The sequence below is a fragment of the Orycteropus afer genome, unplaced genomic scaffold, assembly GCF_000298275.1.
Source record: "Orycteropus afer afer isolate SDZICR_OR568_19922 unplaced genomic scaffold, OryAfe1.0 scaffold00070, whole genome shotgun sequence".
NCBI classification, from domain to species: Eukaryota; Metazoa; Chordata; class Mammalia; order Tubulidentata; family Orycteropodidae; genus Orycteropus; species Orycteropus afer.
Window position 1 is genome coordinate 6,708,094 of NW_006921657.1, and position 19,985 is coordinate 6,728,078.

Sequence of the window (19,985 nt, forward strand, 5' to 3'; positions counted from 1 at the left end):
CAGCCTCCTGGTCTATGTATAGGTTCCTCATGAGTACAATTAAGTGTTCTGGAATTCCCATTCTTCTCAATGTTATCCATAATTGTTATGATCCACACAATCGAATGCTTTTGCATAGTCAATAAAACATAAGTAAATATTTTTCTGGTATTCTTTGCTTTCAGCCAGGATCCATCTGACATCAGCAATAATATCCCTCATTCCACATCCTCTTCTGAATCCAGCTTACATTTCTGGAAGTACTCGGTCAATATACTGCTGCACGCATTTTTTAATAACTTGTGTGTGATATTAATGATATTGTTTGATAATTTCCACAACCTGTGGGATCACTTTTCTTTTTTTTTTTTTTAATGTGTTTATCTGTATAGCCTAGTGTTTGTTGTTAATGGCAATGTGGTATTGTGGACACATTGGTTGGTTTCAGCATTTGTTGTCTATCTCTTATGTGCACAGTTCAGTGTCCTCTCATTTCCCAGTGTTATCATGGTGGTCATATATCCTTTCCGTATATCCCTCCCGCTACCCATGTCAGTGTGTAAGCCCCAACTAGCCCTAAATTAATCCCTCCTAGTCTCTCCCCATCCCGGTAACCTACTAGGTGAGTTCCCTTTCCCAAGCAAACCCTTCTCTGTCTTTTTACAGTAATGGGCTCATACAGTATTTGTCCTTCTGCGATTGACTTATTTCATTCAGCATAATGTCCTCCAGGTTCATCCACATTGCGAGATGATTCGCGTATCCTTCATTGTTCTTTAATGTGGCATAATATTCCATTGTGTGGATATACCATAATTTGGTTATCCACTCATCCATTGATGGGCATTTAGGCTGTTTCCATCTCTTTGCTATGGTGAATTGTGCCGCAGTGAACTAAGTGTACATATGTCTGTCCATGTGCTATCTCTCACCTCTTTAGGATATATTCCTAGTAATGGAATTGCTGGGTCAAATGGTACTTCTATTTTTAGTTTTTTAAGGAAATGCCATACCGTTTGCCATAATGGTTGTACCATTTTACAATCCCACCAGCAGTGCACAAGAGTTCCAATCTCTCAACAACCCCGCCAGCATTTGTTACTATCTGAACTGTTGAACTTAGCTATTATTGCTGGGGTGAGATGATATCTCATTGTTGTTTTGATTTGCATCTCTCTAGTGATTATGAGCAATTTCTCCTGTGTTTGTTGGCTGCCTGTATATCTTCTTTGGTGGAGTGTCTGTTTAAGTCTTTTGCCCATTTGTGAACTGGGTTATTTGTCTTTTTGGTGTTGAAGTTTTCTGTAGAGTTTGGAGATAAGTCCTTTGTCAGATATGTCATAGGCAAATATTTTCTCCCAATCTGTAGGTTCTCTGTTTATCCTTTTGACAAAATCTTTCGATGCACATAAGAATTTAATTTTTAAAAGGTCCCAGTCATCTAGCTTCTCTTCTATATCCTGCACATTCTGGGTTATGCTTGACAGACTATTTATGCTGTAAATTAGGGTTCCTAGATTTGCCCCTAACCAGCCTGGCACTGGTTTCCCCTGTGTGGGGACACTAAGACCCCTCCAGGATGCCATGCTTACACACATGTCATATCAGCCAACAAAATGCCACCCTCCTGGCCAAGTCCACCAAAGCCAGTGAAGTCTTGGAGGCAGAGCCTGTTCTCAGGGTGGTGGGAAGAGGGTGCAGCCTCCTGATTCATTTCTCAGTTGCTGCAGGCTCAGCTACTCCATCCCTTCCCTACAAGTTCATATTCATGGCCCTGTATTTCAAAGGGCTGGTGTGGGCATTCGAGTACTTTAAGCTGCCTTTTAACCAGCACACCTCTTAAAGGTGTGGTTGTCTAGGGGCTCCCTGGGGCCTGAAGGCTGGCCTGAGAAGTTCACCTGGGACCCAGCCGCTCCCCTACTTCACATCCAGGCTGTTTGTGCAGGGTAGCTCCACAGTTCACAGGGACAAACCCAGCCAGCCCAACAGAGTCCCTTTCACAAGCCACAATGCTTCGCATTGATGTCTAGCACGACCTATTTGGGAAATTCAGCAGCCTTTATGTCCTAGGTCAGAAGCTGGTATGTAAAGGTAGGCAGCGTGGAGACTTGTGAAGACCTGGGCTTGGCAGCTACTCACTGTGGCTCTCACGTCTCTGGGCCCAAGCTCGCATCTCTATGTGTGAAATACACATACCACAGATTCGTAAGGATGGAAGATGATGGCATTTGGAACGGGGATTGTACACAACATGAGCTCATGAGCTCACAGCACCTGTTAGTTTAATGCTTCTGCTTCCCACTTTGGAAGCTGAGAGGGAAGCCCATTAGAATACCCCAGAAATAGGACTTTAGAAGTTTGGCCTCCAATTTATCAAGTGAGATGTTGTATATGGAAACACTTTGTAAACTCTACAGCTCTCTTAACCTTGGAGAACTTACTTCTCTAGTGCTAGGAATTCCACCATTCATTACTACCCTCTGCCCAAGGGCTCACTTTTAAATGTACATACTGTGTATGGACCAAAAAACCAAACTCACTGCCAGGGAGTAAGAGGAGCCGACTCATAGCAACCCTTCCTTAGGTTTCCAAGGCAGTATCATTACTGAAGTAGATTGCCCAATTTTCCTTCCGAGGAGTGGCTAGTGGGTTTGAATAGCCAGCTTTCTGGTTAGCAGTCAAATGCCTTAGGCACTACACCACCAGAGCTCCCACTATGTATGGGGCTGAGGGCTAATACTTCAGAGCAAGGTTTCTCAACCGAGGCACAATGGACATTTCAATGATGATATTGACACTTCTTTGTTGTGGAGACTACCCTGTGCAACACAGGTTATTTGGCAGCATCCCTCCCTCTAGTTGTGACAACCAAAAAATGTCTCCAGGCAGTACCAAAGGGCAATGTCTATGGGGTATAATTCCCCTATTTGAGAACTACTGCATTAGAGTAAGGTTTTGCTTTCAGTTTTTGGAGGCCTAAAACTAGTATAAGGTTTCTTGGTGGGGAGAGGGGACCAAAAAAAGAGAGAGAGAGAGAGAAAAGGACCATAAAGAGAGGGAGGAGGGGGAACTGAACAAGCAAGGAGGATGTGCTGCTTTGGAGGCTCATACCACGCTGAAAGGAAAAGATCTGGCAAGGAAATATACTCTGTCAGCACAAAAGCAGTGTTCAAAAGCAGCCGTTAGGATGAACATTTAACACAAGTCAAGGGCCAACCAAACATCACTCTCCTGGCCAAGTCTGCCAAGCCCAAGGTCTGAAGCCATCAGTACCCAGGCCTCCTGGGCCTAAAAGGAATGCCAAGCTCTCTTAAGCAGGGCATCTGAGTGGCGCTGGGCTCAGAGAGGGGCTCTGAAGTGGACAGAGCTGCAATGACCCTGGCAGAGCTGCAGCCAACATCTGCCAGCAACTGCTCCCAACACCTATGTGCTGTCAGCCTGGCTGGACTGGAGGGGTGCAGGATGGGCAGGGAGCCTACCACCCAGACAGGTAGGCTGCAAGAGGGGTCTCAGAGAAAACAGAGACCAGAAGATTCTGGCTGCAGACTGGCTCGGTGTGGACCCATGAAAGGGCCTCTTTGTCTCTCTCATCCTCGCTCTCCCTCTGCTCCGGCTCTAGGCCCAGCATGGAGGCTGGTATCCTAATGTCCAGGGAAGTCTTCACTCCAGAGATTCAGTGCATTACCCCCAGGCCAAGGAGAGGCTCCTGGTGGTTCCAACAGGCCCGGTACTACCTGATTCTCTCTGCAGGAGGCCCAGCTACAGCCAGGAGACAGCAGCCAGAAAGATGCTCTGATGAAGTTTCAGGATCCCAACACCACTAAGGAGACCACTCCCAGGAAGAAGCTCTTCCATCAAGGAGCCGCCACAGCAGCAGTGAGGGAAAAACACAAACTTTGGAATCAGACAGATCTGGGTCTGAATCTGGCTCTGTCTAGAAAACTAGTTAGAAAACTAGTTGCTGTGGCATCAGCTCCGACTCATGGAAACCGCACGTGTGTCAGAGTAGAACTGTGACCCTCAGGGTTTTCAATAGCTGAAATTTTGGAAGCAGATCACCAGGCCTTTCTTCTGAGGCACCTTTAGGTTAGTAAGCAGTTGAGTGCCTGACCATTTACACCACCCAGGGACTCTCTGACACCTATTCGTTACATAGATCTCAGGGCTTCAAACTGGTTTTAACAGGTTCAGTCATGGCCAACTCAGTGAAATGAGAACAGACTTGAATTTGTAAAATGTGGGTGCACTTAGAGCAATCAGCCCTGGGGCACCAGAGGGACAGCATTCACATAGAGGGGAAGCTGGACAGACAGGGGTACATAGTTAAGAAGGGGACAGGGAGGGAGTAGTCACAGGGATGGGAGGGGAGGAGAGTTTGTTATGGTCGGGGATGGTAATCGGGGCGTGAAATCAAATGTACACGAACTGTTGAATGTAAAACAAATTTTGCTCTGTAATTTTTCACCCAAAGCACAATAAAATTTAAAAAAGGTAAAATAAAATAATAAAAATAACAAACAATAAAATGTGAGTGTATTGTAATGACAACTGGAAAGGGAAAAATTCCCAGTGGAAGCCCTAGAAGGGTGACTCGGAAGAGGCCATTTCAGGAGCCTGATGCTGGATTGGGTTATTCCCAGAACTGTGAAACGCGATGACACATGTTCAAAGCAACATGGTCAGTCACCATCTTTGAGCCAGGCACCACTGTTTTCAACTCTGCCAGTCAAGAGATTTGGTTGCTATGCACACACTGCCCTTGTTTTCTAAGAGGGAGATTAAGTTTCCAGCAGGGTGTTGATCCATAATTTTTCCCATTCTGGTTATCATTCTGGTACACATTTCCTGTTTCACTTCATCAGCCAGGACTGAAGGAGGAAGAATTAGTTTAAAGCCCTGGTAGATTCTGAGTGAGTCACTTAGCTTCTCGGAACCTCAAGGTAAAAGGAATGTCAACTGCATAACGTTGTGGTAAGGATTCAGTGAGGCTAGCCTTAAAGCAGTCAGCTCTGCACCTGATAGGTGGTAGATACTGGATTGATACTGTGATAATTCGAGACAGTGAGAGAGACCTTATGGCCTGTCTTTCCACTGGCCCATCACAGCCTTAGCTTGTTCTGGCCTCCACCTTCTCCCCCTCAAATAGACTGTGGCACTACCATCAGGAACTGTTCCTCACACCCCTTCTCCATATAAGGGCCTGTGCTACTGCTTCATGGGCTGCCCCCCCACCACAAAACTCCCCAGAGTCCCCTACAGTCTGTCACCACCTGCCTACCACCACAGGTCAGCCTGCTTACTCCTGCCTCCACCACATTCAGCCCACATACTTCCCACCTTGCCACATCTCCCTCTCCTCTGAGGCTGGCCTCCAGAAAACCTTTCTCCCCCGATCCCCCTAGAGGGGCTCCCTCTTCTTCTTAGCTCCCTCAGCATTGCCCTCAATAGTTCCCTAATCAATCCATCAGGTTGAGTTCATATTTACAGCCAGACCCAACCTTCTAAAACAGGCATACAAAAGGCATTCACTAAATGCTGAAGATGATTGTACATCCTCTTTCAAAGAGTTCAAAGGATGTCCTACTCCTGATATTTGAAGAACCTTAAAGAAAGTGACCTAGCACAGATGAGTCAACTGAAGCACATAGAAAGATAGTTCATTTGCAGTCCACCAGTATGAGAGGGAGAGATAAGGAGGGAGTCACTGCCCGTCATCTGGAGCCGTGTGAATATTTGTAACACGTTCCTAGGTTAGTGCAAAAGTCAAATAATAAGCAGGACAACCCTGATGCATTCTCACAGCTGCTCTTGAGAACCCCAGGGACTAGGGCCTCATCAGATAATTCTGAGTGTTGCACTAAGGGCTTCTGCCCCTCTCTGGGTGAACACAATGGGACCATCCATCCTGGGAACTAGATCTCCTCTCTAATCACATCAGGCTAGCCCTGGCCCCGGAAACCATGATTAGACATGGTCCAAGGGGATAGCCAAGTGACGCCCTTTGTACTGACTCCATGAAATCCCCTAAGGGCATCAGTGCTTCAAGCATCCAAACCAAATAGAAGCTCCTGCACAACGGACAGGATAAGGTTTGGTCTCCTGGGAGAAGGGACAAGAGGCTGGGAGGGAGAGGCTGTCGGCTCCCCATCCGCTCCCTTTCCAGGGTCGGAGCCCTGGCTGGCTGTTCTCCCACACCCAGGAAGCCAGAGCCCCACCTTCTACTTCCTGTCCTATAGTCACAGCAGGTTGCCCTGGTACCAGCTCTGTAGGCCCCCTCCGATCTCAATGCTGTGAGTCTCTCCTTTGGTCCACAGCACTGAGGAATACATTCTCCAGAGGAACAGGGGCTCTTGCAGAAGCTCAGCCTCAATTGTCCATCCTGAGGCCCTTTCAGTTCCCACATTCTTCAGGGAAATCAGCAATGAGCAGAAGATCCAGCCTCACAGGGCTTTCAGGAACCTCTGAGAAGACAATTACTCTTCTCCTCACCTAATTTCTGGCAGGTTGTTAAGAGAAGGAATGTGGCCCTGTAGCTGGAAGCATGGTCTTAGGTGGAAGCTGAGGACATTCTTAGGCCAAGGCAGTTGAGTCATGGGTCAGAGATCAAAGGTCAGAAGTCAGAACATGTTAATTTGGCCAAGAGAGCTAGAATAGGTCATGGGCTTGCGTTCCTCCAACAGTGACATTCTGGGGATCTGGGTAACGGCATCAGGGGAGGAGGGCTGGTAAGTGACTGGTTGGCCTCCACATCAGGAACCTCAAGAACTTGGAAAAGCATTTCCACCTGCCACCATGCACATAGCACCTTACAGCTCCAAATCTTAGGGATTTAACTAGACCCTTCTCAACTAATCATGTTTCAGGCTGACTAAGCCCTTGGAATAACAAGCTTCAAAAGTATACTTTGCGCTATGGAAACACATATGTCCTTTCAAGACCCATCAAAAGACCTCTTCTAATTTCCAAAGAAGTTCCCAAATTCTCCTCAGGAAACAAGTTCTTGTCAACCCTCCCATACACCTTTCTAACTTCACTGCCTTCAATGTTGCACCTCAGGAAGAAAAAAAAAACTCAACTCACTGCCGTTGAGTCAGATCCAACTAACAGCAACCCCTTCTTGGGTTTCCAAGGCAGTATCACAACAGAAGTAGATTGCCTAATCTTCCTTCTGCAGAGTGGCTGGTGGGTTTGGACCACCAGACTTCTAGCTAGCAGTCAAATGCCGTAGGCACTACACTATCAGAGCTCCTATACCACCAGAGCTCCTTGCACCTCAGAGGTGGGTTTCATCTCCTGCCACAGTCCAAAGAGCCCCCATCCCCTCCCCTATCATTTGGACTGACCCTCTCATAGCTCTCTCCAGAGGGCCTTGGACCAGACCAGCCAGTGGGTCTAACAGGAGCCTTGCCAAGGGCACAGGGTGGCCCAGAACCCCCAGCTGAGCTCCCACTCTTTTAAGGGAGCCCAGGGACTGGTACAGGAGACGTGGGCCCTCCAGGACACACATACATAACAATCACTCTCACTCCTAGGCTTGCTCCAGAGTCCCCTCTGGTCTAGGACATGAGCCAGGGATGGCACCCTCCAGCACAAGAGTGGAGACCCGGCTGTGTGGAAGCTGCAGGAAGAGGGTGAGCTCTGGAGTAGGACAGAGTAGCACTCAGATCCCAAGCAGTTCACCAGCCTTGAGACCAGCGAGGCACAGCAGCTCTCCATGCCTCAGTTCCTGCATAAGAACATCTAGACATTCAGACCTCTCAGTTACTGTGAGGCTGAGTAAACATTTGTAAAAGGTCTGGCTCCAGGGGGTTTCTCAGAAACAACTATAGCTATTACTACACTTATGCCATTTCTCTTGTCTGGACACACACACCAGTGCAGTGCTGAGGGCAGGCCTTGCACTGCTGCTTCTGTGGCCTCTCCTGCAGAAGCTGTTTGCGTAATCTTCATGCTTCGCTTCCTGCTTTCTAGGAATAGTTCCTGCTCCACTTCATCCCTGAACACACCCCAAATACAACCCAAGACAACCTTCCAGCCACAGCAACTAGTCCGGGGATCCCAGCATGCTCTACCCAGGCCAATTTTCCCTAGGGTTTTATCTAACAACAGAGGGCAGGAAAGATCCCTTTTGTCTTCCATCCTAAGAGCAGGAAGAGCAGGAATCTGGGTTAGCCAACTGCCTCGTTTCCTGCCATGGGGAAAAAGTCTGCTCCCTATCACTTTATATTGTCTTGAATAGACAAGCAGAGATGGAGATGCGGAAAGTATGTCCTGACAGTCCCTGGAGCTTCTCTGCCCTACAGTTCTTGCAAGGAGTCTGTGGGCACTGCCAACAGCTTCCTTCCAATAAATCCCCTCTGGCTTAAGCTAGTATGAGTTGGGTGTCTGTCCCTTGCAACCTCAAGAGCACTACTATCCCACCTTGCCTCATGCCCAAGGCCCACTGAGGGAGCTCAGCACTCGGCTCTTAACAAATGAATGGATAACAACAAAGACTTAGGGCTTGTCCACATTCCCAGAGCCTGCTGACCTACTGATACCGCCATCCAACCAAGAGACACTGAAGGAGAGAAAGAGCGACAGAACTCTTAATGCAGGTACCCAAGACCAGCAAGTTTCTCTGAAAGATGAGATCAAGAAGGCAGGATGGCACTCAAGAAAGAGAGTTTACTTATTTTCTTTAGATTACCCAACTCTCAACCACTCTGCACCCCAGGTGCGCTCTTCACACCCCTACTTCCCCTCCCAGAATCCAGAAATTCAGAACAGGTAGCCCCTGTGTGGGGGATAGAGTCCCACCACATAAACCGGGGAAAAAAAAACCAAAACAACCCATTGCCAATGAGTTGATTCTGACTCATAGCGGCCCTAAAGGACAGAGTAGAACTGCCCCATGGGGTTTCAAAGGCTGAAATCTTTATGGAAGCAGACTGCCTCATCTTTCTCCTATGAAGTGGCTAGTGAGTTCGAATCTCTGACTTTTTGGTTAACAGTTAAAGCCAGAATCCGGAGGTGGGACAACCACCTTGCTCCAGGAGCTAATTATTCAGTTTTTATGTCAGAGGAGTAACCAAACTCCTGTCAGCACCCACAATGGCTTTCTACTTAGGACCCTGGGCCAGGTCTTGAAATTATAGAGGGAAAAAAAAATCTGTACTTCAATGGAAACTGTGCTTTGCCCCCAGTACCATTCCACCTTATTGTTATTATGTGCCGTCGAGTCGGCCCCAACTCATAGCGACCCCTCCTTGGGTTTCCGAGGCAGTATCACTACGGAAGTAGGATTGCCCAACCGACCCCTCCTTGGGTTTCCGAGGCAGTATCACTACGGAAGTAGGATTGCCCAACCTTCCTTCCGAGGAGTGGCTGCTGGGTTTGAACCTTTGAACCGCCAGCCATCTGGTTAGCAGGCAAGTGTCTTAGCCACTATGCTACCAGAGCTCCCACCATGCCACTTTATCTGATTCTAATTCTAAGGAGGCTACTTTCCAACTGAGAGCACTGCCCAGAGCTGACAGCAATGCAAAACTCCTGTCTACAGAAATGCAAATCTCATCTTCTCCAAAGGAAGGGAAATTATCTTCCCTCCTACCCAGTGGAAACAACAACAACAATTTTGCCTCCATTTCCACATTAATTTCAATATTCCTGATCTACATATGTTTCAAGGAGTCCCTGGGTGATACAAATGCTTAATACGCTTGGCAGCTAACCAAAAGATCGGAGATTTGAGTCCCCTGGAGATGCCTCAGAAGAAAGGCCTGGCAATCTACTCCTGAGGAGCTTGGAAGCCCTGAGTCGGGTCAACTCGACGGCAGCTGGTTTGCAGTAACTGTTTCTGTCCTCTGGGTTCTCTTTTGAACTGGTTACAACATCTGCTTGGGTCCCTCATTAATTTATGAGTCAAACAAATTCTTTAACACACAGTTGTTTTTATTTCTAAAAGAGAGTCATGATCTCACATTTTTCTGAAAATTATCTTTAAACAAAGTGCTGTGACTAGGGTCTGCTCACAGCCTGGGTTCTTCTGCCTCAGCTTCAGGACCTGCAGGACCCAAACTCCTGGCACCCTAGAGCTCCCTAGGGTCTTTGATTCCTCCCCACCTCCTGTTCCTCCAGGGCCCAACCTGGCCTTCACCTTGGCCTCCCACTAACAGGGTAAGTGCTCAGCTGTGTGGTCTTAGGTTGGCCCCAGGATTTCCAGAAAGCCTGGGTGGGTGGTCAAGTGTGGTGGGTGTGCTCATGTTCATATTCAATCTCTCTCTCTCCCCCGCCCCACATACCTCTCTCAAACAGCTCCAAGCTGTAGCCTTTGCTCTTTGTGTCCCAAACCACATACTAGGCTTACCAAAAAAACACACTCACTGCCATCAAGTAGAACCTAACTCATAGAGACCCCTCCTTGGGTTTCTGAGGTGGTATCACTACCGGAGTAGATTGCCCAGTCTTCCTTCTGAGGAGTGGCTGGTGGGTTTGAACCGCCAGCCTTCTGGTTAGCAGTCAAGTGCCTTAGGCACTATGGTACCAGAGCTCCTACCAGGCTTAAGGGGTAGAGGAATAACTGCAACCAAACAAGGAGTGGGTCAGCGGCAGACTTCCTGCCACCCACCCTCTCTGGAGCTCCTGTATTTGGAGTTGATTTCCACCACTTATCCAGACTTGGACACTGCCAACCAAAATCCCTTGCTTTCTCCTGTTCCCATCTTAGCACCTGCTGACTACCTGCATCTCTCCTAGATGCCACTCACTTCCACACTCACTGATCACCTACCAGGTGCCAGGCACTGTATGATGTGTTACCAGGTGCCACTGAGTTGATGCTGACTTGTGTAAGCATAGAACTGTGCTCCACAGTGTTTTCAATGGCTGATTTTTGCCAGGGTTCCAAAAAGTATGAGCAAAGTCCCTGCCCTCAAGAGACTCACATTTAGATAGACAAAGGATAATCTATACATATACACAAAAGTCGATAATACAGCTAATGATAATCATAGAAAATGTTACTTGAGTACTCGATGTGCTAAATACTTAGCACTTCACGCAACCTTCACAACAAACCCAAGGGTAGATAAAAACCAAACCAAACTCACTGCTGTCAAGTCGGATACGACTCACACCAACCCTTCTTTGGGTTTCCAAGGCGGTATCACTACGGAAGTAGATTGCCCAGTCTTCCTTCTGAGGAGTGGCTGGTAGGTTTGAACCAGCAGCCTTCTGGTTAGCAGTCAACTGCCTTAGGCACTATGCCACCAGAGTGAAAAAGTAGGGGCCCTGAGAGGCCCCAGGATCCCCGCCTCCCAGATCAACAGCCCCTTGGAGAGTCTCTCCAGGCCTAAGATTGAGCATTTTCTCCAGATGATGAGCCTCGGGGACAACTGTCAACTCTAAGGCAAATGAAGCCCCAAGTCATGGCTGACCAGCCTCCAACTGTCTCTACAGGTTCCAGTTTGCCAGGTGCTGGTCCTGATGGCTCGGGGGCCACCTCAACACAGGTATCTACACCCAAGACCATGCCATAGGCCTGGGCCTGGTGGCAGGTCACTGCAGGCCCATTTCACCAGGGAACTGCTGCCAAGAGCATGCCCACTGAGTCCAGGGGCGGGCAGTGACTCTCCCAAGTCCATTCTAGGACACCAGGCTTGAGAGAACTCTTCTATTCAGATCACCACTGGAGTCTCCCCCACCCCTTCATGTCCCAGGACACCCAACACTCACGATGTTCATGAGGGTGAGGACGTAGTTCTGCACGTGCTCCTTGCCATGGAAGCGCACCACCGAGTCATCCACTGCCAGCAGCACCTCGATGCTGTAGCTGCCCGGCTTGGCATGGCGCCGTTTCCGCTCCACATCACCCAGCTGGTCCCCTACCAAGCCCAGCAGGTTGGGAAGGTCACCCAGGCCAAAGGCTAGAAGTAGGATGGAGACACAGAGGTCAGATCTATGTGATGCTGCCCACCAGTCCACCCTGCCCTCTGCCACCACCTGCCCTGTTACATGTACCACTTCCCTGCCTCTCAGCCAATGCAGTGAGGCTTACATTTCATACCAGGGTAGGGTATGAGCCCTTTTCCGCACGAGGCATGGTTGAGTTTTTGAGTCTGCAGCAGAAGAGTGAGAACCAGCCCAGGGGCCAGGAACCCTGGTTCCAGCTCCCACTGGGTTCTATTTCACAGTGGGTCCTTGGCCAAGTCTCTCCGAGCCTCAATCACCTCTTTTGTTACAGTTGTTGTTGTTGTTGTTATTTGCCATCGAGTCGCCCCCAACTCATAGCGACCCCTCCTTGGGTTTCCGAGGCAGTATCACTACAGAAGTAGGATTGCCCAACCTTCCTTCCGAGGAGTGGCTGGTGGGTTTGAACCACTAGCCTTCTGGTTAGCAGTCAAGTGCCTTAGGCACTATGCTACCAGAGGGGTGAATAATCCTTGAACCCAAGGTTGCTCTAACACTCAGAGGTGATAGTGGGTGAAAACATCTTGATAAGGGAAGAAAAAAATCATGGTATTACTGTGGCCTATGCAGGGCAGCCCCCAGGATGTGCCTGCTGTGCCTTCCAAACCCCTTCCAATCACTGGCAGGGGCCTAAAATGTCACCATCACAGCTTGGCCTTTTGGCTAAAAGCAAAATTCATAAGAAACTCTGGTGGCATAGTGGGTAATACTGTTAACCAGAAGATCGGCAGTTCAAACCCAGCAGCTGCTCTGTGGGAGGAAGATGAAGCAATCTACTTCCATAAAGATTTACAGCCTTGGAAACCCAACGGAGTATCTATGAGTCAGAATCAACTTGATGGCAGTGGGTTTTGGTTTTTATTAACTCATACTATGTAATCTAGGAGTTGGCAAACGTTTTCTGGAAAAATACAGCAAATATTTTAGGCTTTATGGCCCATACAGTCGCTTTTACAAATACTCAACTCTGCCACTGAAGCACAAAAATAGCCATAAAACCAAAACAACCAAATTCGTTGCTGTGCAGTCAATGTCAATTCACAGCGATTCTGAAGGACACAGGAAAACTGCCCCCTAGGTTTCCAAGCCTGTAATCTTTATGAACGTGCACTGCCTCATCCTTCTCCCATGGAGCGGCTGGTGGGTTTGAATGACTGACCTGTTGGTTAGCAGCTGAGTGCTTAACCACTGCACCACCAGGGCTCATTAAAAACAGCCATAGACAATACATAAACAAACAACTCTTCGTTCCAATAAAATGTGATTAACAAAAACAGGTGGCAGGGCATCTAATCTACTCCTTACAACTTGATCAGGTTATTATCCCCATATTAAGGGCAAACAAGCCGAGGTTCAAAGATGTTAAGTCACTTATCTGTCCGTCTGAATCAAAAGTCCTTGCTCTGGACCATGATCATCTATTATAAGTGTCACTCCCTTTTAAAATGCATGTATGCTTCTAGTTACTCCTCAGGGAATATCCATCCTCAGGGCTGGAATTGAACTCACTCCCATGGCTTCCAGCCAAATAACAGACAGGCATATAGGGTGAACATTTACACCAGGTAGATATACTGCTCAGAACGACCAATCCTGGTAGAACAGAAGGCCAGTATTTGTATAGGGAGATAGCTCAGGGGGCAGAATGCACAGGAAAGAAGGACACAGGGAAGTTACAGGTAACCATGGGGAGGAAGTGGGAAGAGAAGTGCTGCTACATTGTGGGGAATTGCAATCAATGTCATGAAACAAAATGTGTATGAATTGATGTATGGAAAATGAATTTGCTCTGTAAACTTTCACTCAAATCACAAGAAAAATTTTAAAAAAGGAAAAACAATAAAATGAAATGTCCATCAACTGATGAACAGACAAATAAAATGTGCTATATCCATACAATGGAATCTTTTCAACCACAGGAAGGTATGAAGTACTGATCCACTATGACATGGATGAAACTTGAGAACATTAAGCTCAGTTAAAGAAACCAAACAAAGGACTACTTAGCACATCACTGAATAGTACTCTCAGGAGGGTACACACTCAGAACAATCACGCATACGAGATCAAGAGGACAACATTTGCCCAGGGATAGAGCTAGGAAAGTGGGAGGGGCTGGGAAAGAAAGATGAAGGGAAGGGGTGGGCACAGGGAGGAAGTAGGAAGAATGCTATTACAGGGTGGAGACTGCAATAAGTGTCACAAATCTGAATGAGTATGGATTCTGGAATGGAAAACCAATTTGCTCTGTAAACTTTCATCCAAATCACAATTTAAAAAAAAGACTACCTATCTATCTATGTATGAGCCCGCTTACACAAAATGTCCGGAAGAGTCCAATATTTCCACACAGAAAGTGGATCGGTGGTTGTCAGGAGATTGCTGGAGGGGGATATGGGAGTGACTCTTAATGGGTATGTTTTTTGGGGGGAGTGGAGGAGTGTGATGGAAATGTTCTGGCATTTTCCTTCCCTATTTGTGGTAATGGTTGCTCAACACTGTGAATGTACTAAAAACCACTGAACCGTACACTGCTCAAAATGGTTCAAAAGGTGAATTTTATGTTACGTGAATTTTATCTCCATAATAAAAAAGCAGAAGCCCTAGAACAAGCTTGGCTGGCTGCACCTCTAGGGATGAGCTGCTCTGGTGTCTAAAGAACTAGAACTCTGGCCACAGAAGCACACGGACCATTCACTCCAGTTCCCTTAACAGAAGGGACATGGAAGGTGGAACAAGGCTGAAAAGAGAGCTGCACTATGGGGTTGAGGAAGGAGGGTGTAGCGTCAGCAGCATGGGAACACCCACGGTACAGCCTTTAGGGCCAAGGCAGTGTCCGCAGGGGAGTCTCTGAGGATGCAGGTTCAGGGCTTGCTCTCACCAGACAGTCCAAACTAGGGAATCCCTACCTCAGACTCTAAACAGTTCAGATTTTTCACCACAGCCTTGAGTAAAGAATTTCCTAACTCTTCTCTGATGCTCACCCAGGATTGGGGGTGGGGAGTGGGGTGCACATGTGCTCACTTCAGGAAGTGGCAGCCACAGTCAGAGCCTGAGTGGCAAGGGGGAACCATCCCCTCCACTCTCCCCACAGCCATAGGCACACTTCAGGCATTTACAGTGGAACCTAGGTTGCAGGAGCCCCTCCACAACTAGAAACACAGTATGATGCACTACCCCCCACCCAAACATACACACAGGATAGCGAGACAGATCCCAAGAGGCAGAAGAGCTCCTATGAGTGACACAAAGATTAAGATTTGGTATCTGTCCCTGAGGATTCCACAGCCTGTTCCAGGGGTGGCAGACGCAAGAGAAATCCAGGGGGCTGAGAGTCTGGGGGAGGACCATCTAAGCTGGAAGGATACAGGATGGGGATGGGCAGAGACAGGAAGGTGCTCAGGCTGAGGGCGATTCCTCACAGCCTCTTTACTGGCCACCAGCAGGCTCTAACCAGCTGCCAAGCCTCCAAGACCTTTCTTCATTAGACAAAAAACAGACCTAAGGAGGCGAGGTAAAAGCTTCCAACTTAATTGCAACAAGAATACCGATGGAGACAGGTGCCCCCAGAATTGCTTCTCCACACACTGGGCTCCCACCCACTCCTAGTCTTAAAATAACAGCGTGCAGGTCACAGGTGTCTAAGAGTCCTTTTCCTTCACCCCTTGCCTTTCTCAAGAAAGGCAAAGGAGCCAGGCAGGCTGTGGACATGACGTGGCATCACCCAGAGTCCGTGGGAGTTTGATGATGAGAGGGCAGGCAAGCACCAGAGCTCTCATGGGCCTAGACTCCACCTCTGCTGAGCTCAGGGTCAGTCTTCCCTGCTGTCCACCATGACGACAGGTGATTCAGCTTCAACCTGGGTCACAGCTGGTCTCTCTCCAAGGTCTCTTCCCAGCCAGGGTGATTTATGGTCCTTTGATTCAGAACTAAAGTAAACCTATGGGAGGCCTGTCTTCTTCCCAGCATGGTGCAGGTGGCAGCACAGTCACAAGCCTGACCTTAGGCTCCACCCAGCTCCTCATCTTCCCCCCTCCCCAACCATACTCCCAGGCCTATAAAAGCCCTCCACAGCTCTGGGTGCTGGGTGCTGCAGCTTTTCTTACAAGTGACACTTGAGAGCAGCTGGAGCTTTAAAAGAGGCATTGTATTTGGAGACAACTGGTTTCCAGGCATTCCTTCACGCTACACCCAACCCTGCCAGGGCCCCAGCACCAGGGTGTGGTCCACTCCCCACCAGATTCCACCCTGGGCCCTTCTCATCTGCTCTTGGCCTAAGGGGTTTCATGACACTGCTAAGTTCAACTATGAAGTTGGCCACGGGCCTAGGACCAGCACCACATCGCAGCCACCCCTATATTCATTCAAAAGTATATTCACTCAAAAGTAAGTTTACACAGCTGTGTAAACTCCTATGCTAGTCGCTAGGGTGCAGGGACACCCTGCCCTCAAGGACTCCTACCCTAACATGTCACTATTGCTGTTATTAGCTGCTGTCCAGTCAGCCCCTGACTCAAGGTGACCCCATGCACAATGGGATTATGATCCATAGGGTTTTCACTGGCTGATTTTCAGAAGTAGATTTCCAGGCCTTTCTTCCTAGTCCATCTTAGTCTGGAAGCTCCACTGAAACCTGTTCAGCATCATATCAACAGGCAAGCCTCCACCAATAGACCAGTTATGGCTACACATGAAGTGCACTGGCCAGGAATCAAACCCAGCTCTCCAATACAGAAGGCAAGGATTCAACCACTGGGCTACCACTCACCCTCAACATGTCAGTAGCTTCCCTTAATAACAATGCTATAATGAGAGCAACCACTTATCAAGCACCTACTACACCCAAGCTCCATGCTAGAATCTTTATATATAATCTCACCAATGCACACAGCAACCTTAGTAGGTAGACAATGATCATCCCTCCTTTACTAATTAGGAAAAAGAGGCCCAGAGACGTTCAGTGGTTTGCCTGGAGTCAGACAGTAATCAGTGTTGGAGCCAGGATTTTAAAATGTTCTCTTGGATACAATGCTGACCCTGATACCCCGATACTGGGCAGTCTCTTCATGATTCCCCAAGATTTTCCTTCCTGTGGCTCCTAGAGGGTTGAGGTGATTTTTAGAGAGGAGAGCTAAATGTGGCCATTCCACCTTTGGTCTTGGCTCATATGTATCCTTGAAAAGCAATGCTGAGGCCATCAGGAGACCACTGGAGTCCTGCAGACCAGAGTTCTGAGGGCTAAAGTATCTGGCCCTCAATTCCAGCCAGTTATAGTAGTCCTAAAATCCATTGGGGTTCCTCTACTAGATCTACATGGCCCAGTCCCATTTTGTAGATGAGGAGACTGATGTTAGGAGTTGTAAAATGAAGTCCAGAAGTTATCTAAACCCCACCCCCATGGAAGTATGGACAGAGGTAGAGTTGGGGCCCCTCCTCAGCCTACCTTCATTGTGAAGGTCCCTGTGAGGCTCTGCCCACTTCTGCTGGCTGACCTCCCGACGGTACACCACATGTGTCCTCCCGCTGGCCTCCTTCTCCTGTTGCCCCCGCTCCAGAGGCTCAATGAAGTAGTCAGTGCTGTCTGTGCGGATCAGGCCAGCCTGAACCAAGGACACAGTGGGTGGGCAGAAAGAGGGGGTACAAGGGAAGAGAGAGAAGTGGCATAAGTACAACACAGCAGACACACAGGTGAGTACTTGTGAATGCAATTAGTGTGCAGTCATAGACATGGACAAGCTTTTCCCCTAGGGCTTTGGGGAGCCCTGGGATTCCAGGAGATATACTGAGACCCTGGTAGGGAAGTTGAGGGGAAGTAGCAGGAAGGCTGAGCAAAGGAACCCCATGGTCCAAGCAAAGCAGATCCACTTTTACTGTGTAACGTAATCATGAGGTTCCACATAAAATTTCATTTAAACACAGCGTTCTATTGTTTTAAAAAGGGGAGGAGGTATGAAAGTCCCTGCTATAAGGGATATATATACCCACAAGGAAATTGCATCCAGCCCCATGCACAAGCACATGAATTTTTCTTTACCCATAGGCAGAGGAGGGGAAATCCTAGTAGCAAAGGTTAATTATCCCTCAGGCAGGTACTAGTCCCTCTTTCCAACACAAGAGCTATTAATTCAAATTTAAAACTCTCGTGTGTGTGTGTGTGTGTGTGTGTGTGAGAGCATGCGCGTGTGAGCATGCACGTGTGTGCACACGCGCACTCACAAGTACTCACCCCAAGGAAGGACATCAAATGTTCACCAACAATTAACCAGCCAGGAGACTGCAGCTGGAGTACATAGCTTTTAATCTAATTTTTTGTCTACATTAAAATATTTCCTTTTTAAAAAAAGGTGCTGGCCTTGGAAATAAAAACATAAAATATATAACCCTGGCCAAGCCCAGCAAACATGTAATTAATTACTGCCCAATGAAGGCAGAAATCATAGGGGCCAACAAAATACTTAACTAGATGTGTTTGAATATATGCATAGCTGTACACATAAACACACATCATTTCTATAAGGTAATAAAGCTAGCCCACCTACCACAGTGCCTGGAAAATAGTATGCACTCCATAAATAAATATTTGCCGAATTTGTTCACTCATTCAACAAATATCTGTTGAATGTCTGCTATACCAGGCACTGCTCCAGGCACCGGGGATGCAGCTGTGAACACAGAGGAGTGGAAGAAACCATTTTTATACATCTATTGGACCTTCTCCATCTGAACAGAAGTTGCCCCTTTTTAAACAGTCACTTTATGCAACTACATTTAGCCAATTTTCCTACCTCAACCTGTTTTGAGATTGCTTCTTCGGGAACAACCTCTAAGACCTACTGAACACTCACCACCACTGACCCTCCCAGGGACTACTAATCATTTTCATGTCCCTTCCATGAACGTCTGATGGAAATTCTGGATCAAACCCAAAACGAACTGCCTTCTGTGCCTCATTTACTAGACCCAACCAGGATTCCACAGAATGTTCTAGAGGAAAATGGTAGCATTAATGGAATGAGTTTGAGGCTTCCATAAGTAGTACTGTTAAAATCAAATGTTGTGGTATATTTGTGACAATGTCAGTGTCCGTTAAGGACTGAATTGTGTCTCCCAAAAATATGTGTTAGAATCCTAGCCCCTACACCTGTGGATGTAACCTTGTTTGGATATAGGGTTTTCTTTGTTATGTTAATGAGGCTATATCAGTGTAGGGCACTTCAGAGAAGACAGATGCTATGTAAGGACCATGAGGATCACAGGGAACCAAGGAACGCCAGGGGTCACTGACAAAGAAGAAATCAAGGGCCAAGACACTAATGATGTAGACTTCTAGCCTACAGAACTGAGAGAAAATAAACATCTGTTCTTTAAATCCACCCACTTGTGGTATTTGTGTTACCGCAGCACTAGGACACGAAGATGTGTCAAAGCTTATATTTAGCACACATGCCCTCATTCATCTGAAACTCTTATGCACCCTGGGGAAATAGGACCCACCTCAGAGGGAGGAAAGGGAGGGAACGCCAGGGACGACCAAGTGGCCAGATAGGATCCAGGTAAGGGGAGGGTGGAGACATTTCGAACAGCTACAGGAGACAAATTTGTCTGTCAGTTTGTCATACTGTGGCAGCTTGAGTGTTGCTGTGAGGCTTGAGGCTGTGCCACCGGTGTTTCAAATGTCAGCAGGGTTGCACATGGTACACAGGTTTCAAGGCAGCTTACAGACTGAGACAGACTAGGAAGAAGGAAGAGGCCATCCACTTCTCAAAGACCTGGCTGAGGAAATCTTATGAATAGCAGAGAAACATTGTCTTATACATTACTAGGCAACTTTATGAATAGCCCTGAAACACTGTCTGATACAGTGCAGGAAGACAAGCCCCTTAGGTCGGAAGGCACTCAAAATACAACTTGAAAAGAGCTGCCTCATCAGAGTAGAACCAGCCTTAATGATATGGATAAAGCAAAGCTTTCAGGACCTCCATTTACTGACGTGGCACAACTCAAATTGAAGAGAAACATCTGCTAACATCCATTAATAATTGGAACATGGAATGTAC

At 47.6% G+C, this 19,985-nt stretch overlaps 1 protein-coding gene across 1 annotated transcript in view; it reads right to left on the reverse strand.

Moving 5' to 3' along the window:
* Positions 1-19,985, reverse strand: part of ADAMTS14 (ADAM metallopeptidase with thrombospondin type 1 motif 14) — a 93,684-nt gene that overhangs the window by 52,955 nt on the left and 20,744 nt on the right. Inside the window, exons 3-4 of the mRNA XM_007940717.1 lie at positions 17,372-17,528; positions 11,695-11,885 (exon numbers count right to left, since the gene is read on the reverse strand). Of these exons, the coding sequence (XP_007938908.1) occupies positions 11,695-11,885; positions 17,372-17,528 (348 nt within the window). The remainder of the gene's footprint in view (positions 1-11,694; positions 11,886-17,371; positions 17,529-19,985) is intronic.